Here is a 27,144-nt window from a genome sequence, read left to right as displayed (position 1 = left end):
AATTTTTTATGTCACAATGATACTTTTAAAATTGTCTTTTTAGGGGCACATTTGTCATTTCCCATCTCAAAAACTACACCACCAGCAAAAATAAAATACAGCTTCTTGCTTCTTTTATGCTAAAAAAATGTTTTTAAAATATAAACAAAAATAAAAATTGTTTTTATGTTGTTACCATAATTATATAATTTCTTGTTTAAAAAAAAAATTGTATAATTTCATATTTCCCTGCCAGTCAAAACAATATATATTTTTTTTCTTTCATATTTCCCTCTGATGTTCTTTTCTTTTTTTTAAATAATTTATTTCCCTGTGATATTCTACCAAATAAAAAAATATTTCCTTGTATAATTTTTTTTGTTACGATTTCCTTATATAATTTATTATTTATAAAATTATAAATTAAATCCCTTCCAAATTTATCAAACCTCCTTCCACTGTTGCTCCGTCGTGAAAACCAACCAAACACCGCAAGATTCCACCGTTCAGAATCGCAACCCCATTTACAAAAAAGGATTTTTTTTCTTTCCCTTTTCTCTATAAAAGTTCAAAATCATCTTAACAACTTTCTTTCTTTTCATATTTAATTCCAAACACATCTTAACTTATAAGGTCTAAGTGATTAGAACGCCATTAATTTTTTCTAGTTAAGAGATTTTCTTTCATAACTGAATTTATAATTGAATTTTATTTCCCAACCCTAAACCCTTTTCCAATTATAGAAAAGGGTTTTTTTGATTAATTTACACCGTTTCTGATTCATTGCATTGTTCCGTCGTGTTAATCTCTATATAAATGCTCTTTTTTGGATGGAAATTGGTTACTTTACTGTTAAACCTATCACTGTAGTTGCTTCACAATCTTCAGTTCAAACAATTTCTGAGGTATTTTCCCAATGCCCCTTTTGCCCCTTTTGTTTTCTGTTCTGATTTTCATTTACTTTGTTGAATTTTGTTGGAACTGTTTCAGTTTGTTATCATAATTTAAGGAAATTTGCTTGCTTGATTGATTTGTGTTATACAGAGAACTTTGGTTGTAGTTCATGTTTTAATTTCAATTGGAACTGATCTAACTTCTGTTTTGCTTTTAATTTGTTAATCATTATATTGACATGGTTGGATTAGAACAAAAAAAAGGGAACTTGTTTTGAATTTCATGGAATACGTTAATTACGAAATCTTAAGTAGTTTTGCAAATTGTGTGGTATATTATATGGTGATGATGAACGGTATGATATAGGGCTTGTTTGGATTGACTTATTTGAGCTTATCTATTGGTATAAGTTTTGTGAGACTGTTTGGCGGAACTTATGAAAACAACTTATAACAATTTTCATATGTTTTTTCAGCTTATTTTCATAATTTCTCCAATAGAACTAATGAAAACAGCGCATAGCATCATATATAAAAGAAATATATCTTTATTTTATCTTTTGCTATAGAAATAGCTTATGTAAGCATAAGTGATTATCATGATAAGTGCACGTGCTATAAGCTGCAAATAAGTTGTTTACCCAAACAGGCCCTTAGATGTACTTGGAAAAGAGTTGTATTAGTGCTGTTTTTAAGGGTTTGCTTTTGTCTTTTGAATTTTTAGTGCAGTAAGTACTTTTTTTATGTGTGCTGTAGTTTTATTTTGTTTGTTTGTTGTAGGGTGTTTTTCGAACATGGATTCGAAGAAGTGCAAGCCTTCTGCTGGCATTGCATCTTCGATGAATGTTGCGCCTTTGAGTGTTCCAAATCAGGAGGATGAGATGGTCCGGTCGCTCAAGGATATGGTAGCTGTTGGGAGTGATGTGGATATAGACCTCAGGGAAGTTTACTTTTTAATTATGCATTTTTTGTCTGCCGGGCCATGCCAGAGGTCTTTTGTTCAGCTCAGGAATGAACTTTTAGAGCATCGGCTTCTACCTAGAAGATATCATGCTTGGTTTTCAAGAAGTGGTGATCCCGGTGAAGATGATACCGGCGATGATGATGGCATCTCTTTACCTTTACATTACAACAATTTAGTGGACAGGTATTTTTGTTGCCATTTTATCACGGTAACTAAGGTTAGGGTCTTAGGTGCAATTATTCAAATTTTGTTTTTGTTTTTCTGAGGGCACAATATTGTAAGCAGTTTAGTGTTCGATTTCATTTGTTCATTATAGTTTAAAAATTAATGGCCATTTAGTATGTTTGTGAACTATTCTTGTTAAATGCAAGCAGCGATATATAGGGAATCAGTCTGAAAACTTCCTTTTCCTTTCTATTTTGTTCATTATGGGCTGTTTATAGGTCAGGTTTAGTCATCTATGACTGGTCTTCTACTCTCAACCAGATGGACTATCAACAAACTCGACCTATAAGAGTCTACAAATGACTAAACTAATATTTGAAAGAGGGTAGCTGTAGCCTATAGCCAATGCTATTATGCTTGAAAGTTATTTGTTATTTAAGTCAAGCATTCCATTTCCGTGGTGGTTTTTATTTATTTACTTGGAGTTTAGTATTGGAAATGTTTTTACTTTTTTCAATTAAGAAAAGGAATAACAAACTTATGATGAGGAGTATGATTGCTACTACCTACTGGTAGGTATCTCCATTTAGAGAATAGATTGCATGGAAATGGGGGATGGTTCACATTTTAATCCAAATATCTGTTATTTGGTTTGAAAAACTTTTCTCTTGATCTAGTGATGGCTGCTTTTTGATATTACATACAACGGGGACTAATATTGGTCATTTTGTGTAACTTCAAGGTATCCTCATGTAGCTAAGGATCACCTGGTAAAGCTTATGAAGCAGTTAATGTTAAGTACATCCCATCTGTTGAATGGAAAACATGGTGGAAGTAGTCCCAATGCAGCAGACGTTCCAACTTTACTTGGAGATGGTTCATTTTCGCTTCTTGATAGTATGTGAAATGTTACAGTAATCTTCTTTCTGTAGTTGATCATTCGAACTAAGATCTATGGTTTTAAAATTAGATACAATGAACAATATCTTAATAATGTCTTGCAATCTTAGGCTAGTATACAAATGCTTTAGATTTGTGATCTGTTCATATTTGATATCCATTAAAAAATTTCTTTCTCGTTCTGTAGAAATCCAGAAAGGGATGTATTAATATGTTAGGGTTAGCTGTATACTACTAGTTCTGAAATGGGGATATCGATCCTTGTTTCAGTTTTGGTAAGAATTGAAAATTGAATACATGAACACCCCAACATTAACTTTGCTTCCTTAGTATACACTCTTTACGGGCATATATGCAATGTTATCATTGAGCAAAAATCCAAAATTTTAATTGTTCAAATACTGATTGATAGTGGGCTTTTTTCTGGTCTTCCCTTTTGACGAATGTAGTACCGATTTAACGCTTCTATTGACATTTGTATTTAACATGCCTGGTAATTGCTATACTTGGCCAATACTCAACATTAACCAAAAACATACATGTGGAAGAATGAGATATTGATATCTGTTTATTTTGATCCTTGTGTTTTTTACAGTTGATCGAAAAACGACTGCTAAGCAGGTGAAGCCCCCTCCACTTTACTTGCGTTGGCCACACTTGAAGGCTAATCAGGTTCAGGGGCTAAGTTTAAGGGAAATTGGAGGAGGTTTTGCTAAGCACCATCGTGCTCCATCTGTTCGCAGTGCATGTTATGCTATTGCCAAACCATGTACCATGGTGCAAAAGATGCAAAATATTAAAAAGCTAAGGGGTCACCGTGTGGCTGTCTATTGTGGTATGACTTACTCATCTACTAAATTTGCTATTAATATGACCACTTTATGGGCATGCGTTTATACGAGTTCATCTTCAGTTGTTCTCATTAAAGCCATTACTTAGATGTAAAAGCCACATGACATTACCATAGGTTGATTCCAATGCCTTTTGCATTATAAATGTTGCTTTCTCTTCTTGTAAATTTGTTCTGAAGTTAAATACTGATTTTATGATAATTTCCTCTAAAACACATAACTAGTTATTTCAATAGCCAAACTATGTTGATGAAATTTGAAAAATGGTGCTATTTTGCAGCCATATTTGACGGATCAGGACGATATGTTATCAGTGGTTCAGATGATCGTCTTGTCAAGATTTGGTCTATGGAAACTGCATTTTGTTTGGCTAGTTGTCGTGGACATGAAGTGAGTCAAGAGTATGGATTATAGAACTAATTTTGAAATGTTTGTGTTCCTTTCAATATCATCTGACCTTCTCTTGTCATTATATAAAACAAAGGGGGACATTACTGACTTGGCAGTAAGCTCAAACAATGCTGTGGTGGCATCTGCGTCAAATGATTTTACTATTCGAGTTGTAAGTAGTTCTTAAATTGTATGTTCAATCCTGTAAACCTTTGGGAACTAAATTGATTTTTGCTTCATTACAGTGGCGCTTACCTGATGGGATGCCAATATCAGTTTTGCGTGGGCATGAAGGATCTGTGAATACCATTGCGTTTAGTCCCAGGCCCTCTGCTGTATACCAGCTGCTAACGTAAGTTCATTTTAAGAGTTATTGTTCGAGTGTCTCACCGTTAATCTATTCCGTACATGAACTGTTAAGAAGTCTCACATCGGTTGCAATATGGCCTGACTAAGTGTTTATATACTAGAGGCAATTCTAAGATGAACAATCAAATCCTAATTTTTTTTAAGTGTCAGCTGTCACACAAGAGTTTGAAATTTTACTTGCAAACACTTTTTTTGTGTTCATGTAAAACTGAAATTTGATAATGTAACAAATGCTTATCTTATGAATTTGAATGCCTTTTTTGCTTGCTGCTGTTGGATTAATTTTCAAATCCAGTTGCTTACAGTTACAGAGTTGATGTGCGTTTTTTCCCTTACTTATATCATTGAATAACTTCTTAATTTTTATTGATCCCCGTTTAACTGTAAACCTTGATTGTTTGCGTCAAATCTTGTAAAATTTGAACAATAATATGATATAGTTATAAACAATTGGTTCTCATTCTCATATTTTAGATGTGTATATCATATTGTTTTTTTATGTAAATATGAAGTATTAAATACTTTTTTTTTATTAATGTAAATCTTATAGATACAATCTATATGTATTATAGAAACTTGCAATCTAATGTAACAATTTTTTTTTGCAATTTAATGGTTAATTTCTGGATAAAATTATTTTATAAAATGTTGCTCTGGTTTTAAAGTCCATCCCCCTGGTGCATGCGTGCTGTGTAATTTCCATTCTAGTGCTCATAATCTGCAATAGTATTGGTTCTCATTTTGTTACTTGACTTTTATGACTTATGCGATGTATAGGTCATCAGATGATGGAACATGTAGAGTTTGGGATGCAAGAACTGCACGAAATCCATGCGTATATGTACCGCGACCTTTAGATGCTATAACTGGTAAGATCATAAATTCTAATTTTTTCAATAGATCAGGACTAGATCTGGAATTGGTTTGAGTTTGGCATTATTACCATACTGAATTTGTTTTAGTTACAATATATCCTGTTTTTAGTTGGATTAAAAAATCATTTTACTTTGAAACGTGTTATTTTAAATGAATATAATATTTTAGAACTATGACTGGAGTTATCATATCTGATTCAAACTAAAAATATGCAAGTGTGGGCATGCAAGTTGCTTAAACCTTTCAGATTAATAATTAGGCCTGTTCACTGTCATCTTTTTGTGATATAAGGTTACTTGTAAATTTTTGTAGGGAAGGGAAATGCTCCACCAGCTTATCTACCATCCTCAAGTAATGCCCAACGAGGCAAACATATACTTTGTTGTGCATATAATGCAACTGGAACTGTTTTTGTTACTGGTAGCGCTGATACTTCTGCTAGGGTATGCATACTGTTAAAAATATGTGAGAATGCTTTATTGATTTATTCCTCAGCTCAAGGCTGGTATTTATAATAAAAGTACAACTGGCTATCTCCTTGATTTTAGGAGAAATAAAAGGAAATAATGATATGTTTAGAATAACAAATTAGGAAACTAAATATATTCCAACACCCCCCCTCAAGTTGGTGCATAGATATCTGTCATGCCCAACTTGCCTATCAAATGCTCAAAGGTGGGTCTTGCCAAACTTTTGGTTAAGATATCTGCAGTTTGTTGACTTGAAGTTACAAAAGGTAAACATATGATTCCAGCATCTAACTTCTCTTTTATGAAATGTCGATCAATCTCAATATGCTTGGTTCTGTCATGTTGAACAGGGTTATGAGCTATGCTAATGGCAGCTTTACTGTCAGAGTACAATTTCAACGGAAGCTCAATTTTCATCTTAAGTTCTTCTAAGACTCTATGGATCCATAATCCTTCACATATACCTTGAGCCATAGCTCTAAACTCAACTTCTGCACTACTTCTTGCTACAACTCCTTGTTTCTTGCTCCTCCATGTCACAAGATTACCCCAAACATAGGCACAATATCCAGAAGTTGATCTTCTATCAGTAATCGAACCTGCCCAATCAGCATCGGTGAAGATAGACACATTTCTTTCATTAGTCTTTCTGAAAAATAATCCTTTTCCGGGAGTTGCCTTTAAATATCTCAGTATCCTATAGACTGCCTCAAGATGTTCCTCAAAAGGAGAATGCATAAACTGGCTTACTACACTAACTGAGAAAGCAATGTTTGGTCTGGTGTGTGACAGATAAATCAATTTCCCAACCAATCTCTGGTATCTTCCGGTATCAACAGGAACATTACCTTTTTCCCAAAGTTTTGCATTAGGATCCATGGGGGTATCTGCCGGTCGACATCCACTCATTCCCGTTTCTTTCAATAAATCTATGATGTATTTCTGCTGGGAAACAACAATACCATCTTTTGATCGAGCAACCTCCATACCAAGAAAATATCTCATGGACCCCAAGTCCTTGATTTCAAAGTCTGCTACTAATTTCTCTTTTACTCTTCCCATTTCAACTGTATCATTTCCGGTAAGAACAATATCATCGACATAAACAATCAGGACAGCTACTTTCCCATCTTAGGAGAACTTTGTGAACAAGGTGTGGTCAGCCTGCCCTTGAACGTACCCTTGTTTCTTCATGGACTAAGTGAATTTTTCAAACCAAGCTCTAGGAGATTGCTTTAATCCATACAAAGACTTATTTAGTTTGCATACATTTGATCCAAACCTGTCTTCAAAACCAGGAGGAATGTCCATATATACTTCTTCTAAATCACCATTGAGAAAGGCATTCTTAACATCTAACTGATGTAGGGGCCAATCCAGGTTAGCTGCAACAGATAAGAGAATTCTAACAGTATTCAATTTAGCAACAGGAGCAAATGTCTCTGAGTAGTCTATACCATAGGTCTGAGTAAACCCTTTAGCTACCAATCGAGCCTTATACCTTTCAATTGACCCATCTGAATTATACTTCACAGTAAACACCCATTTGCATCCAACCGTCTTCTTCCCATCCGGTAGTGTCATAACACTCCAAGTTTTGTTCTTTTCAAGGGCTTTCATCTCCTCAAGTACAGCTTCCCTCCACTTTGGAACTTCTAGAGCAACCTGTACATTTTTTGGAATTTCTACACTAGACAATTTTGAGGTGAAAGCAGAAAATGATGAAGACAATTTTGAATATGATATGAAATTAGACAAGGGATGTTTAGTGCAAGATCTAACAGGTTTTCTAACAGCAACTGGATCATCTATATCGGGATACAAGATACGACTCTCAGAAACAGAGATAGACTTACCTTTTCGGTTTTTAGGAGGTTGATCATTCCCCGGTTCAGATTCATGACACTGTTGAGATGTGGACTCATCACTTCCTTTGTGATTCTTTCTCACAAAAACCTTTCCTTTCCAAATGTTGTTTTCTGCTTCAAACCTATTCTCTTTAGATGACTCACTACTTTGTGGCATTTCAATTAGATCATCATTATTACTTTGAAAATTCTCATGATTTTCTTCATGAGAAAATGTAGGCTCAGATTCACCAAGTTCCTTACTCATAACAGGAGTAGGCTCAGATAAAGAATCATGGCCATTTTCTGTTGGTGCAAAACTGTAAGTCTTAGAACTTTCTGATTCAGGCAAAGATAAATTATTAAAAAAACTCATGTCCTCGGTTTGAAACGAGTGTTCCTTTAAATTCCCCCCCTGAAGATGAGTATCATCAAAAAAATATTTGTTTTCAAAAAATGTAACGTCCATAGTGACATACATTTTCTTGTTTTTTGGATCAAAACATTTATATCCCTTCTGGGTTGGGGAGTATCCAACAAAAACACATTTTATAGCACGTGGTTCGAGTTTTCCAACATTCTTATGTTCATGTACAAAGGCTGTGCAACCAAAATTTTTTAATGTCAAATCATTTGAAACACGAGTACTAGGAAAACATTCTTTGAAAGTATCAATTGGAGTTTGAAAATTGAGAACTTTTGAAGGCATTCTGTTAATTAAATAGGCAGCAGTCAAAACCGCTTCACCCCACAAATAGTTTGGTACTTTACTTGAGAAAAGTAAAGCTCTAGCTACCTCCAATAAATGTCTATTTTTTCTTTCTGCAACTCCATTTTGTTGGGGAGTATTAGGACAAGAACTTTGATGTATAATTCCTTTTTTAAGAAAAAAATCACTCAAATTAGCGTTAAAATATTCTTTGCCATTATCACTTCTAAAGACTTGAATATTAGTTTGATATTGGTTTTGCACCATTGTACAAAAATCTTTTACAGCCTGACAAACATCAAATTTCCCCTTTAACAAGTACACCCAACATACCCTTGAATGGTCATCGATAAAGGTGATAAACCATTTCTTAAGAGATAGTGTACTTGTACGGTTAGAGCCCCAAACATCACTGTGAATAATAGAAAAAGGTTTTGATGGTTTGTAAGGCTGTATTGCAAAATGGGAACGATGATGTTTCGCAAATTCACATGCTTCACATTTAAACAAAGAAATATCCTTATTACGAAATAACTTTGGAAACAAGTGTTTTAAATAGGGAAAACTAGGATGACCTAATCGTAAATGCCATAACATAATATTGTCATCATGATTATTCAAAACAGAAAAAGACTCAAAGCAGGAACTTATTGTTTCAGAAGGTAGTTGTGATGCAGATCCAATGTCAAAGTAGTAGAGTCCTCCACTCTCATCAGCGCTGCCAATCATCTTTCCCGAGTTCAAATCCTGAAAGACACAATGAGATCGGAAAAAATTAGTTTGACAATTTATATCTTGGGCTAACTTACTAACGGACATTAGACTACAGGACAAGTTGGGAACATGAAGGACATTTTTAAGAGTTAACATTGGAGACAACACAACTGACCCTTTGCCGGCAATGGCTGAAAAAGAGCCATCTGCGATTTTTATTTTTTGATTACCTGCACATGGACTATATGAAGAGAACAAAGTGGATTCATCTGTCATGTGATCAGAGGCACCTGAATCTACTATCCAAGTATGATGGGGACTGACACTAAGAAAAACAGAGTTACCTGTTGTTGCTACAGAGCAAGAGGGAGTTTGAAACTCGAGGAGTTTGAACAGTTTCTCTAGTTGTTCCGTAGTGAATGGACCCTGAGTTGAAGTAGATTGTTGTCCTTGATCAGAATTACTTGCTTGGAATGCACGCGTACCACCTTTCTTCTTATTCCAATTAGGAGTCCAGTTAGGAGGTTTGCCTTTGAGCTTCCAACAATCTTCACGCGTATGCCATTCGCGGTTGCAGTAATCACATCGAGGAACTTCGTCTGGTTTTTTTCCTTCGTAGGGGTTTCTAGTTGCCAAAGCTGAGCCTTCAGATTCAGAGATGCGAGGTGTCTTGCCCATCATAATTCCTTGTCGTGCCTCCTCCCTTTTTATTTCCGCAAAAGTCTCACGAAGAGTTGGCAATGGAACCTTTCCCAAAACTCGACCTCTTACCTCATCAAGGTCTTTATTCAGCCCAGCGAGAAACATGAACACACGATCATTCTCTTGCCTCTTTAGAAATAAAACACTATCTTCAGCGCATTTCCAATTGTCATCATAACAAAGATCCAACTCTTGCCACAAGGTCAGCAACTCATTGTAATAAGTAGTTACATTCCGGTCACCTTGCTTAGCATGCCATAATCGTGACTTTAAACCAAAGATTTGAGAGGCGTTTTGGATATCAGAGTATGTTTCCTTAACAGCTTCCCACACATCCTTTGCTGAAGGCAAAAACATGTAAGGCTTGCCTATGCCAGGTTCCATAGTGCTTACTAACCAGGCAATAATCATGGAGTTTTCAGACTTCCATTGTTGGTGAAGCGGGTCTCCTTGTGCCGGTTCAGCGAAAGCTCCCGTCAAAAAACCAAGTCTTCCTTTGCCATCCAATACCAAGCGAACAGTTTGGGCCCATTGATTATAGTTATTCCCGTTCATCTTAGGAATATCGACCTTGAGGGAGGAACCCTCCTTGTCTTTGAAGCTTGTGTTGAAATCTCTGTCACCATAAACAGGTTTATTCCTGTTTTCGTTGTTTCCGCCATTACCGCTACTGTTAGCGATAAAGTCTGGTATCTTTCCGAAGTCTGGTATCCCACCACCACGGCCACCACCGTCTCCGCGGCCAGCTCCGTCTACGCGGCCACCTCCTCCGTTTCCGCGGCCAGCACTTGCAGGTTGGCCATCGTTATTGACCGAGGATCCGGTATAGGCCTGGCCTAGGGAAGACCACTTGTTGTGGTCGGCCATGAGAGGCTAAACGGGTATGGGAATGGGTCGGGTAAAAGAACGGGTCGAACAGAAGCACTCTAACCCTAACCTAGGTCTCGTGATACCATGTTAAAAATATGTGAGAATGCTTTATTGATTTATTCCTCAGCTCAAGGCTGGTATTTATAATAAAAGTACAACTGGCTATCTCCTTGATTTTAGGAGAAATAAAAGGAAATAATGATATGTTTAGAATAACAAATTAGGAAACTAAATATATTCCAACACATACTAATGCACTCTTCAGATATTTCCTATTCTTCCATTAGTATAATTGGCCTTTTCTTGTTCAAATATTTCATCTATTCATATTCAATTAAAATACTGCTATTTAACAGGTATGGAGTGCTTCTTATAAGCCCAACACCGATAACTCAGAGCAACCGATACATGAGATGGATATATTATCTGGCCATGAACATGATGTTAATTATGTACAGTTCAGGTTAGCCGTTGTGTTTATATATTTTCTTGTTGTGTTTTATATTTTCTTCTGTGCTGATTTTAATTGTCTTTGCATCACTACCTCTATTGCAGTGGTTGTGCTGTGGCATCGAAAATTTCGACATCTGACTCTTGGAAAGAAGAAAATACACTGAAGTTCCGAAATATCCGGTCAGTGACTATCTTAATGATTTTTTAGCTATTATTTTATTGGCTTAAATATGTAATCAGTCCCTGCAGTTACACCAACTTTTGGTATTAGTCCCTATAGTTATTTTGGTTAGCTTTTGATCCCTGCAGTTTGAAAGCATTTTGGTTCTAGTCCCTCTGTTACTCCAAACGTTAAAAAATTGGAAGCAATTAAGTGAATTAACGGAGTGACACGTGGCCCAATCAATATAAGCCACGTGGCACAGTAAAAAGCATCACTTTTTTATTATTACTTTTACCATTTTTATTATTTTATTATCAGTATTATTATTATTATTATTAAAAATTAAAAACGCAGAAGAGGTTAATTAAACCCAGGGAATTAGCCAGGAAGAATCAAACGCAGAACAGTGATGCTTCACTTGCAGAACAGGATGGCTAGGGTTTACAAGATGCAGTCATAATCACATTTTCTCATCACATAATCACGTTTGTTCACAAATCGTGTTTACAAAATCGTGGGTTTCACAATCGCTTTCCAGATAATCGCGTGGTGGTGGTGTTCGTGGTGGTGGTTGTGTGGTTGATGAAGAAGATGAAGTTGGATGGTGGTGTGGAAGAAGAAGATGAAGTTGGTTGTTGTTGATGAAAATAAAGATAAGATTTAGGACAGTGAATATAGCTTTGTCCCCAATTCCGATCCACATCTTCAACCTACACACGCCTCTCTTCGTCCAAATTTGCTTCGATTTAGGACAGTGGATATTTATAGTTGACTGGGTTTGCAGTGGGTTTAGAGAGGTTCTGTCATGCCGGCGGAAGTCATAATCGTTTCCTGCTTGCGAAAAAGCTAGTAATATTTTTAGGGATTTTCATACATAAAACACAATTTAGTGTCTTCTTGATCCATCTTCTTCATATGAATGAGATCAACATTTATTCAACTTTGAGTGCTCAAACTGAAAAAATCAAAACCATCACCGGTGTTGTTGAGCAGGAGGGAGATGAACTTTTGTTGTTGTTTTTTTATTAAATTTTTCATTTAAAAAACCTTCACTTGTTTTTTTAAAAAGTTATGCTTTTTACTGTTCCACGTGGCTTATATTGATTGGTCCACGTGGCACTCCGTTAATTGCTTCCATTTTTTAACGTTTGGAGTAACAGAGGGACTAAAACCAAAATGCTTTCAAACTGCAGGGACCAAAAGCTAACAAAAAAACTACAGGGACTAATACCAAAAGTTGGTGTAACTGCAGCGACTGATTACATATTTAAGCCTATTTTATTTTTACTGAACTTGTTAGGTGTTCATTTAATATAATTACTGTACGCTGTTCTCATTCCTAATCACTTAACATTCTGATGTTGTGTATTTTCAGGTATTCTCATGATAACATAGTTACCTGCTCTCGTGATGGAAGTGCAATTATATGGGTTCCCAGATCACGTAGATCTCATGTGAGCTCCGTAATATTATTCTACCATTGAACTATGTCCATTTCATCTTCAAAGACATTTTTCTCCATTATATCTTCTCCAGAAATAGTTGGGCATTTTTGTGACGTGCAGTTTAACCTTTCCCCCATGCTACTGTGCAAACTATGTTTTAAGTTTCCCATTGCCATTTCAGGGAAAAGTAGGCCGTTGGATTCGTGCATATCATCTAAAAGTGCCACCACCACCCCTGCCTCCTCAACCTCCGCGAGGCGGTCCAAGGCAGAGATTGCTACCTACTCCTCGGGGCGTCAATATGATTATTTGGAGTCTAGACAACCGTTTTGTACTGGCAGCTATTATGGGTAATGTACTTGTTCAAATTATTAGCTATAAACGGGGCATTGTGATGTTTGATCCAAATAGCCAACGCCATAATTGGAAAAGGCTTGTTGTGCTGGTATAAATTTACACCAGTATATTAATCTAAGCAATACAAAAAATTACAATATAACATAGCAGCAAATTAGCACCTAATATATATTCTGCTAAATTTGTAGTACTGATTGCTGCTGTCACTTATATGACAACACATTATATTGCCATGATAATGTCTTTATTTGATTGAGTTTGCATTCATTTGCAAATTAGTAGCACCTTTCCATATTTTCTATGGATATTTAAGTTCTTTCATAGTGGAGAAAAACTCCTGCTTGCTTTAGCTGAGGACTTGTCTTTTCATTTCAAAGATTGCAGAATATGCGTTTGGAATGCAGTTGATGGCAGCTTAGTGCACTCTTTGACCGGTCATACTGAATCTGTAAGTCCTATCCTCTCTTAATTCCTCCCTTTATTGTGTCCTTCCTAGAGGTGGAAAAATGGGCCACGGGTTTATCGGTCCGAGCTAACCCGGATAAAATGCGGGTTCTCAACATGGCGCCTAAGTCCAACCTTATGTGGGATGGAAAGACATAAGGTCGGACATCACACATATATATTGATTGCGCTTTCTGTGCAACATATATGTAGACTGCACATATATTTCAGCAATTTGCAAATTATTTCAACATATATTGATTGAAAAGCAAACATTTCCCATTAAATTGAGAATTAAGAAAATCCACGATGCAAAAATTTAAAGACAAATCCTAAAGCTAATATAGGAGCCATGTCTCCGGAGTCCACACCATTGGCACACTGCCAATTAATAGCAATTTTAGAAATTGCAACCACAAGAAACTTGAGTATGTCAAACTGGGACTAACAAGTTAGACATCAATTGCAAGGTCTTGATGGATCCATCTGTACAATTGAAATGCCATTTTTTTTTTACTTATTTGGTTTGTTATTTCCATTTTGATAGGATTGCCTCACCTTGTGTGGGTGGGTACCCGCGCCTGTCTAGGCTGTACTGGATATGAACTATGCATTATCGGTCTAGGCTAAAATTTCTTGGAGTTAAACAAGCTCAATTTCAAAAACCAAGCCCTATGTTTTATCGGGCTTATTCGGGCCAGCCCATTTGGACCAACTCATTTGGCCCACACAAGTCCTCCCTTTTGGGGTGTTTGTTTCAAGTAGAGAATTATATATCCAACAATATACACCTGGAACTATATTACTGGGAATATTATTTTCGGGAACAAATCACAATCGTGTTTGATAATGTAGAAAATAATAAGTGAATATTGTTGTGTGTTATTCCTCAGCTCAAGGCTGGTTTAAATAGGAAGAGTACAAATATAAAAGGAAATAATATATAAGCTTAGAATCTCCTAGAAATAACAAACTAGGAAACTAAATATTTTCCAACACCCCCCCTCAAGTTGGTGCATAGATATCTATCATGCCCAACTTGCCGATCAAATGCTCAAAGGTGGGTCTTGCTAAGCTTTTGGTCAAGATATCTGCAGTTTGCTGACTCGAAGTTACAAAAGGTAGACATATGATTTCGGCATCTAACTTCTCTTTTATGAAATGTCGATCGATCTCAATATGCTTGGTTCTGTCATGTTGAACTGGGTTATGAGCTATGCTAATAGCGGCTTTACTGTCAGAGTATAATTTCAATGGAAGCTCAATTTTCATCTTAAGCTCTTCTAGGACTCTGTGGATCCATAATCCTTCACAAATACCTTGAGCCATAGCTCTAAACTCAGCTTCTGCACTACTTCTTGCTACAACTCCTTGTTTCTTGCTCCTCCATGTCACAAGATTACCCCAAACATAGGTACAATATCCGGAGGTTGATCTTCTGTCAGTGACTGAACCTGCCCAATCAGCATCGGTAAAGATAGACACATTTCTTTCATTAGTCTTCTTAAAAAATAATCCCTTTCCAGGATTTGCTTTCAAACATCGCAGTATCCTATAGACTGCCTCAAGATGTTCCTCAAAAGGAGAATGCATAAACTGACTTACTACACTAACCGAGAAAGCAATGTTAGGTCTAGTGTGTGATAAATAAATCAGTTTCCCAACCAATCTTTGGTACCTTCCAGTATCAACAGGAACACTACCTTCTTCCCAAAGTTTTGCATTAGGATCCATGGGAGTATCTGCTGGTCGACATTCACTCATTCCTGTTTCTTTCAATAAATCTAGAATGTATTTTTGCTGGGAAACTACAATACCATCTTTTGATCGAGCAACCTCCATACCAAGAAAATATCTCATGGATCCCAAGTCCTTGATTTCAAAGTCTAATGCTAATTTCTCTTTTACTCTTGCCATTTCAACTATATCATCTCCAGTAAGGACGATATCATCAACATAAACAATTAGGACAGCAATTTTTCCATCTTGGGAGAACTTTGTGAACAAGGTGTGGTCAGCTTGTCCTTGAATGTACCCTTGTTTCTTCATGGAATAAGTGAACTTTTCAAACCAAGCTCTAGGAGACTGCTTTAATCCATACAAAGACTTATTTAGTTTGCATACATTTGATCCAAACTTGTCTTCAAAGCCAGGAGGAATGTCCATATATACTTCTTCTTCTAAATCACCATTGAGAAAAGCATTCTTAACATCCAACTGATGTAGGGGCCAATCTAAGTTAGCAGCAAGAGACAAGAGAATTCTGACAGTGTTCAATTTTGCAACAGGAGCAAAAGTCTCTGAGTAGTCTATACCATAAGTTTGAGTAAAATCCTTAGCCACCAATCGAGCCTTGTACCTTTCGATTGACCCATCTGAATTATACTTCACAGTAAACACCCATTTGCATCCAACCGTCTTCTTGCCATCCGGTAGTGTCACAACACTCCAGGTTTTGTTCTTTTCAAGAGCTTTCATCTTCTCAAGTACATCTTCCCTCCACTTTGGAACTTCTAGAGCAACCTGTACATTTTTTGGAATCTCTACACTAGACAATTTTGAGGTAAAGGCAGAAAAAGACGAAGACAAATTTGAATATGATATAAAATTGGACAATGGGTATTTAGTGCAAGATCTAACAGGTTTTCTAACAGCCACAGGATCATCGATATCGGGATACAAAATACGACTCTCAGAAACAGAGATGGACTTACCTTTTCTTTTTTTAGGAAGTTGATCATCCCCCGGTTCAGATTCATGACAGTGTTGAGATGTGGACTCATCACTTTCTTTGTGATTCTTTCTCACAAAAACCTTTCCTTTCCAAGTCTTGTTTCCTGCTTCAAACCTATTATCTTTATATGACTCATTATTTTGTGGCATTTCAATTAGATCATCATTATCATTGTTTTCAAGATTCTCATTGTTTTCTTCATGAGAAAATGTAGGCTCGGATTCACCAAACTCACTACTCATAACAGGAGTAGGATTAGATAAAGAATCATGACCATTTTTCGTTGGTGCAGAAGTATAAGTCTTAGAACTTTGTGATACCGGCAAAGATAAATTATTAAAAAAACTCATGTCCTCAGTTTGAAACGAGTTAAAAAAACTCATGTCCTCAGTTTGAGACGAATCTTCATTTAAATTTCCCCCCTGAAGATGCGTGTCAAAAAAAGGGTTTGTTTTCAAAGAATGTAACATCCATGGTGACAAACATTTTTTGATTTTTTGGATCAAAACATTTATATCCCTTCTGGGTTGGAGAATACCCAACAAAAACACATTTTATAGCACGCGGTTCAAGTTTGCTAATATTCTTATGTTCATGAACAAATGCAGTGCAACCAAAGATTTTTAAGGTCAAATCGTTTGAAACACGATCATTAGGAAAACATTCTTTGAAAATATGAATTGGAGTTTTAAAATTAAGAACTTTGGAGGGCACGCTGTTAATTAAGTATGCAGCAGTTAAAACTGCTTCACCCCACAAATAATTTAGTACTTTACTTGCGAAAAGTAAAGCTCTAGCCACCTCCAACAAGTGCCTATTTTTTCTTTCTGCAACTCCATTTTGTTGGGGAGTGTTAGGGCATGAACTTTGATGCACAATTCCATTTTCACGAAAAAAATCACTCAACATTGTGTTAAAATATTCTTTGCCGTTATCACTTCTAAATACTTGAATATTTGTTTGAAATTGATTTTGCACCATTTTAACAAAATCTTTTACGGCCTGACAAACGTCAGATTTCCCCTTTAACAAGTACACCCAACAAACTCTTGAGTGATCATCTATAAATGTGATAAACCATTTTTTATGAGAAAGTGTACTCGTTCGGTTAGGGCCCCAAACATCACTGTGAATAACAGAAAAAAGTTTTGATGGTTTGTAGGGCTGTAATGGAAAATGAGAACGATGATGTTTTGCAAATTCACATGCTTCACATTTAAACAAAGATAAATCCTTATTACGAAATAATTCAGGAAATAAGTGTTTTAAATAAGGAAAACTAGGATGACCTAATTGTGAATGCCATAACATAACATCATCATTATTATTATTCAAAACTAAAAAAGATTCAAAGCATGAACTTATTGGTTTGGAAGGTAGTTGTGATTCAGGTTCAATGTCGAAGTAGTAGAGTCCTCCACTCTCCTTAGCACTACCAATCATCTTCCCCGAGTTCAAATCCTGAAAAACACAATGAGTACGAAAAAAATTAGTTTGACAATTTCTATCTTGGGCTAATTTACTGACAGACATGAGACTACAAGATAGATTTGGGACATGAAGAACATCTTTAAGGGTTAGACTTGGAGACAACACAACCGAATCTTTACCCACAATGGCTGAAAAGGATCCATCCGCAATTTTTATTTTATGGTTACCTGCACATGGACTATAAGAAGAAAACAAAGTAGAATCACCTGTCATGTGATCACTTGCACCCGAATCTACTATCCAAGCACGACTGGGACTGACACTAAAAAGGGCAGAAGTACCTTTGGGGGCAACAGAGCCAGAAAGAGTGTTAGATTCAAGAATTTTGTACAGTCTGTCTAGTTGTTCCATCGTGAATGAAAGCTGAATTGAAGAAGACTGATGCTCTTGATCAGAATTACTGGCTTGGAATGTATGACCCTCACCTCCACCTTTGTTCTTCTGATTTGAAGGTCGCGGAAGACCATGTAATTTCCAACATTGAAAAATAGTATGTCCCAAATGATGACAATATTTGCATTCACGACGGTATTTGAAAGTGGATGATCGTCGTCGAGAATAAAAAAACGTCATAATTAATAATCTTAGCCAAGTAGTACCGGAAGCAGCAAAGAAAAATTAACATCGGTGAACAGCACTCGTGAACAGTAACCGCGTGAACAGTGCGTGTAAACAGCACCAGCAAATGAACAGTGTATATGAACAGTACCACGGGTGAACAGTGCCGCACACAAAATCAGTTGTCGTGGTCAGATTGTAAACACGACGGCGGCTAGGGTTTTGCGGAAGCGAGACCCCCAAAATCGGGAGCTCTCGATACCATGTAGAAAATAATAAGTGAATACTGTTGTGTGTTATTCCTCAGCTCAAGGCTGGTTTAAATAGGAAGAGTACAAACATAAAAGGAAATAATATATAAGCTTAGAATCTCCTAGAAATAACAAAGTAGGAAACTAAATATTTTCCAACAGATAAGCATCTGATATTCCTAGGAATCTTTTTGAAATTTGTTTAGTTTAAAAATAAAAAGTAGAATTAATAAATAGAGATAAACAAGAAGTTATTGTTATTTTTATTTTCACGGGAATAAAAGATTCCCATCCTCTGATAGACCTACGAGGCATGTGTATAGGAGGGGTAAAAGGGGAGTAAGGAAGAGGGCATAGGGGTCCACGTGACAGTGCCACCTGGCAACTCTTTATTCTTAACTGATTAAGAATAAAGAGCTGCCCGGTGGCACTGCTCTGGTCAGTGCATAGAATAGAAATATCTATTTAATTCTTACAACGCGAAACCATTGGGAATGATAGAGAGGGGTAATGATGAAGGAATTGGGGAGCTGGTGGGGACAGAGAGAGTAACTTACTGTGCACATGGCAGCCAAGGAGTGGAGGGAAGCATGGGAGTGAGGGAAGGAAAAGAGGAGGGTTACACATGATGGAAGGGGATTGGAGTGAGAGTGGAATCAGGGACTGGCGGTGAGAACCTTTCTCACACCAGTAGTGATATTCTCATAGTGGGAATATAGTTTTTATTTTTCTTGTAATTGTCATCACTGCAAGGAGAGTGTTACTCCATCCATTCTCTTTCTATTCTATATCGTTGTAACTTGTAAGGGGTCAATCCTCACTATTCTGAATAATATTAACCACTTTATAGTATTCTGTATTATATCATATTTAGAGTCTATTATTCTCTTTTATGGGAATGTAAAATAAAGTAATTATGTATAAATTGTATTCCCAAGAATAAATAATATCTGTCAATAACTTTTGTATACTCGTAGCAGACATGTGAATGTTATATTCCCAAGTCTACTTTCCTAGAAATGTTTGTAGAAATCTTAGACAAACACAACAAACACACCCTGTATCATGTGCTGCTAATTTGCTCCATCAGTAAACATACTCAACCCTTTTTTCTGACCAACATAAAATTGAAATGTGGTCACACACTCATACTTTTCTTATTGGATAGTTTTAGCCTCTTCTCATTTTTCTGTCATAATTTGAATACTCATTGTTCTATTGTAATTGGTTGGCAGTCTTATGTTTTGGATGTTCATCCTTTCAACCCTCGGATAGCTATGAGTGCTGGGTATGATGGTCGAACCATTGTGTGGGATGTAAGCTTCTTTTCTTATAGGTTCTTAAATCCTGAATACTTTGTATTAACATTTTCTTCATACAACATAAATTAATTAATGTGTTTCCGTATATTCTTTTTCTAGAAATATGCCAGTATGTTCTTTGTAAAACATTATATAATTTATGTTTTTTGGTATGCTCTTTTTCTTTTTCTTTTTATAGATATGGGAGGGCATACCTATTCGAACCTATGAAATTGGCCGCTTTAAGTTGGTTGATGGGAAGTTTTCTCCGTAAGTGGTTATATAATAATTGTTATTAATGGAAAATTTTAGCTGCCTTTTATACAATATACATTTAATAATTTCTGTGTTTATCTTATCTTTTTGTGCACTGAAATTTTGATTTGTTCCATAATTCTGTAATACTTAATGAACATATTTTGTAGTTTCCTTTCACTTATTGTGGAGTTTATCTTTGGCAAAGAGATTATATAGCTCTAAGCCGATTGCATGTCATTGCTTTGATTGATATCCATGTCAAGCAAGTATACTTAAGCCGTCTGGCAAGATAGGAATATTCTAGAATAGTAAAACAGAAACACACTTGGTAAAAACAGAAATATACTTTACTGAAAGTGATAAGTAATCACTGCTCTAATATACACGGATCAACCAATCGATTTGGTCCAAAGATAAACCATTTGCCTCATCTTTGTTGATGGTTTGACATATAGTTTTCCTTGGTCTTCTTCTAACTATTGGGCCATCATCCATTTAGTCAACTATCCGTACTGGTGCTTCTACAGGTTTTCTTGGTGCATGTTCAAACCCTAAGTCAAGATTCTACCATCTTTTCAATAACGAGGGGCTGCCCCAATTTTCTATATAATGGTTGTATTTCTAATCCTATCTTGTCTTGTGTAACCACTCATCCATCATAGCATTCCCATCTTTGTGACACTAAGTTTACCTTCTTGTAGATTCACATGCTCCCTCCGTCTCATATAAGCATCCTCTCTAGAATATTTGGTTGTCTCCAACTACTTGTCACTTTAGAATATGAATATTAAGAAAGTATTAATTACTTTTTCCAACAATTTTTTTTGAAAACTTGGTATCCGGTCTTAGGACCGACTAATCCAAGGGGACCAATCCCACCGCCCACTTGCGGGAACCTCCCATACATTAATTTAGTCATTCTAACTAACTGCTCCACTAGCTACTGTTAATAAAGGTGTGAAGCAGACCTATAATCACATTACAAAAAAATATCTAAAGATAGGTGTGAAGCAGACCTATAATCACATTTCAAAAGTGAGGCTTTTTCTAACCTGCACAAGTTACCTAAGTCTTGTACCATGAAAGACCTTTTACCACCCTTAGATCAAAATAAATTAATAGCACGCTCTCCACACCATATCTGTCTCTCTCTCTCTCCTAATGCACATGTTCCTCCTCTTGGTGTCGTTGGAGGTCGCATTACGGCAGCTGGTAACAGTGTCCGACGGTGAGATAATGGATTTGTTAAGGTTTATTTTTAAAATGAAAAATATTGTAAAAGTGAGAAAAAATATGCTGTAGAAATATATGATAGATATGGTGGACTCTCAATATCCAATGGTAAAGATTTACTTGTGCACCATGCAATACTTAACAAGCTATTTCACAGTAGAATTCGCCCAAAAGTGATTATAATCTACTATCTAAAGATAGTTGTACTAAACTATCTTTTGATGTTGAAGTGTTTTTGCCACGTGACTAGAAGTTCAGGGGTTTAAATCATAAAACGAGTCCCTTGAAAGTGCAATGTAAGTATACATGTATTGGATCTGCATTGGGTTCAATTGTCAATATATGTGCAAAGGTGAATCTGGAAAGTTATTGAAATGAAAGCTAAAAATGGTTGAAGTCCATTCAAACACTAATATAATATGAATGCTTATACAAATCTACACCGAGTGGGCCCTTCCGTCTAGCTTGTGCATAAATTCAACTTATAGTTAGAAGAACGAGGGTAGTAAGAAGTAACCTCTTGACCCACTTGGTTACATTGGCCTTGATACCATGTCAAGAACACACTCACCTTACAACTTAAGCTATTAGGTAAAGAGGGACAAATTTGATACTCCCCCCGTCTCATTGTAATTACAGAGATGCATTTGATAATCTAGACCGAGGGACAAACTCAATAATAACACTTTGCAATTATAGAGATAATTTTGAAATAGTGATAATATGGGAGACTTGGTGGATACTGTGTTACAATTTCAGAGATAACTGTATTAGCAACACACACTTTTATTGGTTGGTGTTCCTATGGGATTCACTAAATATATGTGGGGCCTACATGATTTAATGGAATCCATTTAAATTTCAACCAATAGAAGAGTGTGTGTTGGAAAGAGTGTATTGCTAGCATTCCTCTTGCAGAGATCAACTTAGATATTTACTTAGTTGAGGTTCTCTTTGATGTGTATATTGATCAGTCCAAAATAATCACATCTTGTTTGCTGCTTTGTATGTTGATGAAGAAATGCTGGAAGCTCTACACTCACCTTGCTGATGATGAGTGTTCCATATCATATATATTATGCCTTAGTGTCCATCTTCGATGAATCAAGAGCTCTGACCATGTGTAGTTATACTATTTTTTTTTGACAATAGTGTAGTTATAATATTTAAATATACTTTTGTGTTCATTTTAGGGATGGAACATCAATCGTGCTTTCAGATGAAGTTGGACAGATATATTTTCTGAGTACAGGTCAAGGCGAGTCCCAGAAGGATGCAAAATATGACCAGGTAGTCAAATAGCACCATATTGCGTGCGCGCGCACACACACACACACAAACACAGATATAGGTATCGATAACAAGGTAATTTATGTTGTTGTCTTCTTGATTTTTATGGCAGTTTTTCCTTGGTGATTACCGACCCCTCATTCAGGATACTCAGGGAAATGTTCTTGATCAGGTTGAGCTGTCATCATTGTGCTCTTTTTACTTTTTGATTTTACCATCATAGTTGAATCGGAAAATCTAATATCTATTTACTGAATTTTTCCATACAATCTAAATTTAAACCTATGTCACACCTGATTCAGGAAACTCAACTTCCACCACACCGAAGAAACATGCAGGAACCACTAAGTGATTCTAGTATGTTGTGGCTCTTATTCTGAAATTCTTTCTGACCTTATTTGGATGCAAATTTGTCTTAACATAAATTATTTAATTACCAGATATGATGCCATATCCAGAGCCTTATCAGACTCAATTCCAGCGACGTCGTCTTGGTGCTCTTGGCATTGATTGGCGTCCTTCATTGATAAATTATGCTGTTGGTCCAGATTTTAGTGTTGGTCAGGATTACCATGTGACACCTTTGGTTGAATTGGAAGGATTGCTTGATCCACAACCAGAATGGGATGCCTTGTTATGGGAGCCAGAACATGACAATGTAAGTGATGATAATGACTCCGAGTACAATGTGAATGAGGATAACTCTAGTGCGGCCGAGCAAGGGACTGTTAGTGCCATCTCTTCTAGTGATTTAGAATACAGCGAAGGTGACTCTAGTAATACGGATAGTCGTAGAAGATCAAGGAGGAAAAAACATAATACTGGAGTAAGCAGCTTCTTTATATTTGCTTGATTAATCTTTAATTATAGTTGTCATCTGATCATGTTGTTTCTCAGGTTGAGGGTACAACTTCTGGAAGGCGTGTTAGGAAAAGAAATTTGGAAGAGTGTAACGGTAATAATCATGCCAATAACAGAATTAAGAAATCCAAAAGAAGCTCGACATCAGCCAAAAGGAAATCTTCCAAAGCTAAGACATCAAGACCTCAGAGAACTGCCGCACATAATGCTCGTAATATATTCTCACAGATTGATGAAACATCTACTGATGGGGAAGATGATGATTCTGAAAATGAATCATCAGGCAGTTTTCAAGATTCAGAAAATCTCAGTGAACCTGAGAGGAAAATCCATAGTAAGCGCGAAGAACTTAAAAAGTCCCCATTGGAGGAGCCTGCCAGTGTATCCAAGCCACCTTCATATTCTGAATCTCATGCAAATCATAATAATAGACCGAGACTGCTTCTTAAGTTTTCAATTCGTGGTTCTAAAAAGAGTGTTCCTTTAGAGGACACAAAATTTGCATGTGAGAATCAGGTTGATATGGCATGCCAGTCTTCTAGGCCTGAAACCCTTGAAAGTGTTCAAAAAACTTCGCCAGGCACAAGTTTTATGGACCCAGACACATATGGTTTGTCAGATGTCACTAATGCCAACCTTCCAGAATGGCACAACAGAAATGAAACTGCTATAAATCATCTGGATACATCCATGTGCCATGAGGGGAGCACGGATCAGAGCAGACAGATGAGAAGACACCCATGTGAACGTTCAAGATCAGGGGATGCCTTGTTGACTGACACTGAAGTTAATGGCCATCCTGAATTCAATGTCAATGGGTATGCAAAGCCTGATTCAAGTTTTAAAAATATATTTATGATAATGCTTCCTATTAGTTATTTGGTAACCTCTACAAACTCAAAATCAAATGCTTTTTCCACCATGTTTTGCAGGAAATCAGAATATACGACCAGCAAGTTAGAGACTGACAGTAGCATGGTTAATGTAGAGCTGTCTGATTTTGATAATATCCATAACTTTTCATCGCTCGAATCTTTGGGGCTTGACAACCATCAACCAATTGCTGATGGCCCCATAGCATCTGGTTATGATAAGTTGAATGGTGGTGATAAAGGCCGGTCTAGATCTGATAAATGCACAGAGGACTCGCGGGAAAACAATGAAGTTCACTCAAGCCACTCTCAAGACATCAAAATGAAAGCACCCGTTAAACCAACAAAAATAATTATCAAAAAGAAACTGCCTCCAGAAGAAATCGAAGGTTCCAAACTGAAATTTGGTAGTTCCAAGGCAAATTCAATTGGTGCTAGAAGTGATGTAATCTCTGGATATCCCTCTTTTACAGGGCCTGATCGACTAACCGAAGCATTAGAAGGGGAAGATGACAGAAATACAAGTTCTCTGCCGCTACTGAATTCGTATTCTGACCAGAGAAGTTATAATGTTGTCAGTGATCCTATTCGTCGAACACGTTCAATTAGGGTGAAAACAACTTCCAAGGAGCCAAATGCTTCGAATACAAGGATTAAAATTCGAGGGGGCCAAAGTTCAAGAGGCGTATCCAGTTTGGAAGACTCTTCTATCAATGCGTTTGATGAACTTCATCAAAGAACAAGGTCTGCTAGAAACAGGTCTGATGAATATATTGCCAGTGATCCTGGTATTTTAACTCAAAGCATGCCAAATCGCCATGTTAAAAAGCTGTCATGGCTAATGCTGTCAGAAGCGCATGAGGAGGGTTGCCGTTATATTCCTCAACTTGGGGATGAAGTTGTATACTTGAGACAGGTAGTCTATGTTGTTTTGATTATTTTTTTCCTTATAGACCATACAAATCCACTTTGTTTTGGAATGCAAGTTTCTGCAATATGTTTCTTGGTTTATATTCTTGAGCATTTTTTTTGTCAGGGTCATGAAGAATATATAAAATCGAGTCCGACCTCTGAATTAGGTCCATGGATATCATTTGAAGGACTAAGGGCTGTTGAAATTTGCAAGGTTGAAAAGCTTGAGTATGCTGAGCTCCCAGGTTCTGGGGACAGCTGTTGCAAGTTGAGGCTTAAATTTGTGGATCCTTCTTCATATGTGCATGGAAAATCATTCAAATTCACTTTACCCGAGTTGATCGACTTCTCCGATTTTGTTATTGAGAAAACATTGTATGATGCTGCAATGAAGAAAAATTGGTCCCCAGAAGAAAAATGCACAGTATGGTGGAGGAATGAAGATGGGAAAGGTGGAAGTTGGTGGTATGGTCAAATAATTACAGTGAAGGCCAAATCTGATGAATTCCCCGACAGTCCTTGGGATAGGTTTACGATCCGGTACGATACTGATCCACCAGAAGATCATCTGCATAGTCCTTGGGAACTAAATGATCCCGAGATTCAAAAATTGGAGCACCCCCACATTGATCATGAGATCAGAGATAAGCTGCTGGCTTATTTCGCTAAATTAGACCACAGGGTGAGTAGACATGAAGTTCCATTTCTTTAACATACTCATTCCCCCGCCCCCCTTAAGTTAGGCTTATTTAGTATATCTGGTAGTATATGAAAAAGTTTCTCAATTCATTTTCTATTTTAAGAATACAAGAGTGACATGTATTTTCAAATTGAGTTTGGGAGGGTGAAGGAAATCACATGTTAACCTCATTGTTTTTCTCTCAATCCAGGAGAAGTATGATATCCAGGCGCTGAACCAAGTAGCTGAGAAGTCGGAGTTTTCAAACAGGTACTAAAACTAGTTTGCGCTTAACAAAACCATCCAATTCATTTTTTTTTTGTCAATTAGCCTATTGGCTAGAAATTCCAATCCGATTCATATTTCTATCTGGTAAAAAGAAATAACAGGAATAAAGCGACAGTTTTAATTTTGAACTTCTAATAATGTGTCTTTGGATTTGTGCTACAGGTTTCCTGTTACATTTTACCCTGAACTAATTCAGTTAAGGTTACAAAATGACTACTATCGAAACGTGGAAAGTGTCAAGCATGATATAATGGTGATGCTATCAAATGCTGAAGACTTCTTTACAGTGACAAAAAATTTTAAGCAGCAGAGCAAGGTCAAGAGAATATCAGAATGGTTTAGAAGAAAACTTGAAAGGATATAGAAAGCCAAAAATAGGTTAATATAGGCTTCTTCTAACATTGGTTTCCATTCTTTTATCCAATTTTGGAGAACTAATTGGTCACTATGCAATGGTTTTGGTTTTGTAGAATGTATAAGGCCATAGGTGGTGGTAAATATTAGTTCTTACCTGTGTATATTATTATATATACAGATCATCCTTTTATATGCTACAGGTGTTTTACTCAATTTCAATAATAGAAAAAAAAAAGTGTTAGACTTGGTGGTTTTGCCTAGGCCTCCACTATAGAAGCCCAAGTTTCAACAGAAAAATACTTCCATATCAATCAGATCATTCATTTTCTACTGTGACTGTATTCAAGTTGGTTTTTTTAATTCCTGTGTGAGTGTGTGAATAGTTAGTCTCTCATCGACTATGAATGAGATAAATGTTTGATATATAAAAGACGTGACTTATTTAATGCATAAGCTTTTGGACGGAAATGTGATGTCTTATTTTCTTGTTATCTTGGA

At 36.4% G+C, this 27,144-nt stretch overlaps 1 protein-coding gene across 2 annotated transcripts; it reads left to right on the top strand.

The window, feature by feature from the left end:
* The first annotated feature begins 359 nt into the window (after positions 1–359).
* Positions 360–27,114, top strand: LOC123906917 (bromodomain and WD repeat-containing protein 3-like). 2 transcript variants are annotated; one of them, XM_045956959.1, is made up of 25 exons: positions 360–884; positions 1,653–2,019; positions 2,744–2,898; positions 3,497–3,736; positions 4,033–4,142; positions 4,237–4,314; positions 4,388–4,494; positions 5,289–5,380; positions 5,700–5,830; positions 11,056–11,162; positions 11,255–11,332; positions 12,691–12,769; positions 12,942–13,110; positions 13,495–13,565; positions 19,831–19,911; positions 20,096–20,166; positions 22,581–22,677; positions 22,790–22,849; positions 22,980–23,034; positions 23,118–23,503; positions 23,575–24,356; positions 24,471–25,326; positions 25,447–26,004; positions 26,213–26,271; positions 26,452–27,114. In XM_045956959.1, exons 2-25 carry the CDS (start codon positions 1,667–1,669, stop codon positions 26,651–26,653), a joined length of 4,977 nt encoding a protein of 1,658 aa, XP_045812915.1. In that variant the 5' UTR covers positions 360–884; positions 1,653–1,666; the 3' UTR covers positions 26,654–27,114. The 2 variants fall into 2 exon arrangements, with proteins under 2 accessions (XP_045812915.1, XP_045812907.1); XM_045956951.1 differs by having other exon boundaries at positions 405–884; positions 24,471–26,004.
* The last annotated feature ends 30 nt before the right edge of the window (positions 27,115–27,144 follow it).

The sequence above is a fragment of the Trifolium pratense genome, linkage group LG1 (assembly GCF_020283565.1).
Source record: "Trifolium pratense cultivar HEN17-A07 linkage group LG1, ARS_RC_1.1, whole genome shotgun sequence".
NCBI lineage: Eukaryota > Viridiplantae > Streptophyta > Magnoliopsida > Fabales > Fabaceae > Trifolium > Trifolium pratense.
This window is presented reverse-complemented; position numbering and strand designations above follow the sequence as displayed.

What these genes read in the sequence shown, in the direction of transcription:
- LOC123906917 (XM_045956951.1), top strand. Translation starts at nt 1,667, where the DNA reads ATGGATTCGAAGAAGTGCAAGCCTTCTGCTGGCATTGCATCTTCGATG. An exon ending in ATGATTTTACTATTCGAGTT is followed by an intron (nt 4,315 to 4,387) that starts GTAAGTAGTTCT and finishes GCTTCATTACAG; the next exon opens with TGGCGCTTACCTGATGGGAT. An exon ending in TCGCTAAATTAGACCACAGG is followed by an intron (nt 26,005 to 26,212) that starts GTGAGTAGACAT and finishes CTCTCAATCCAG; the next exon opens with GAGAAGTATGATATCCAGGC.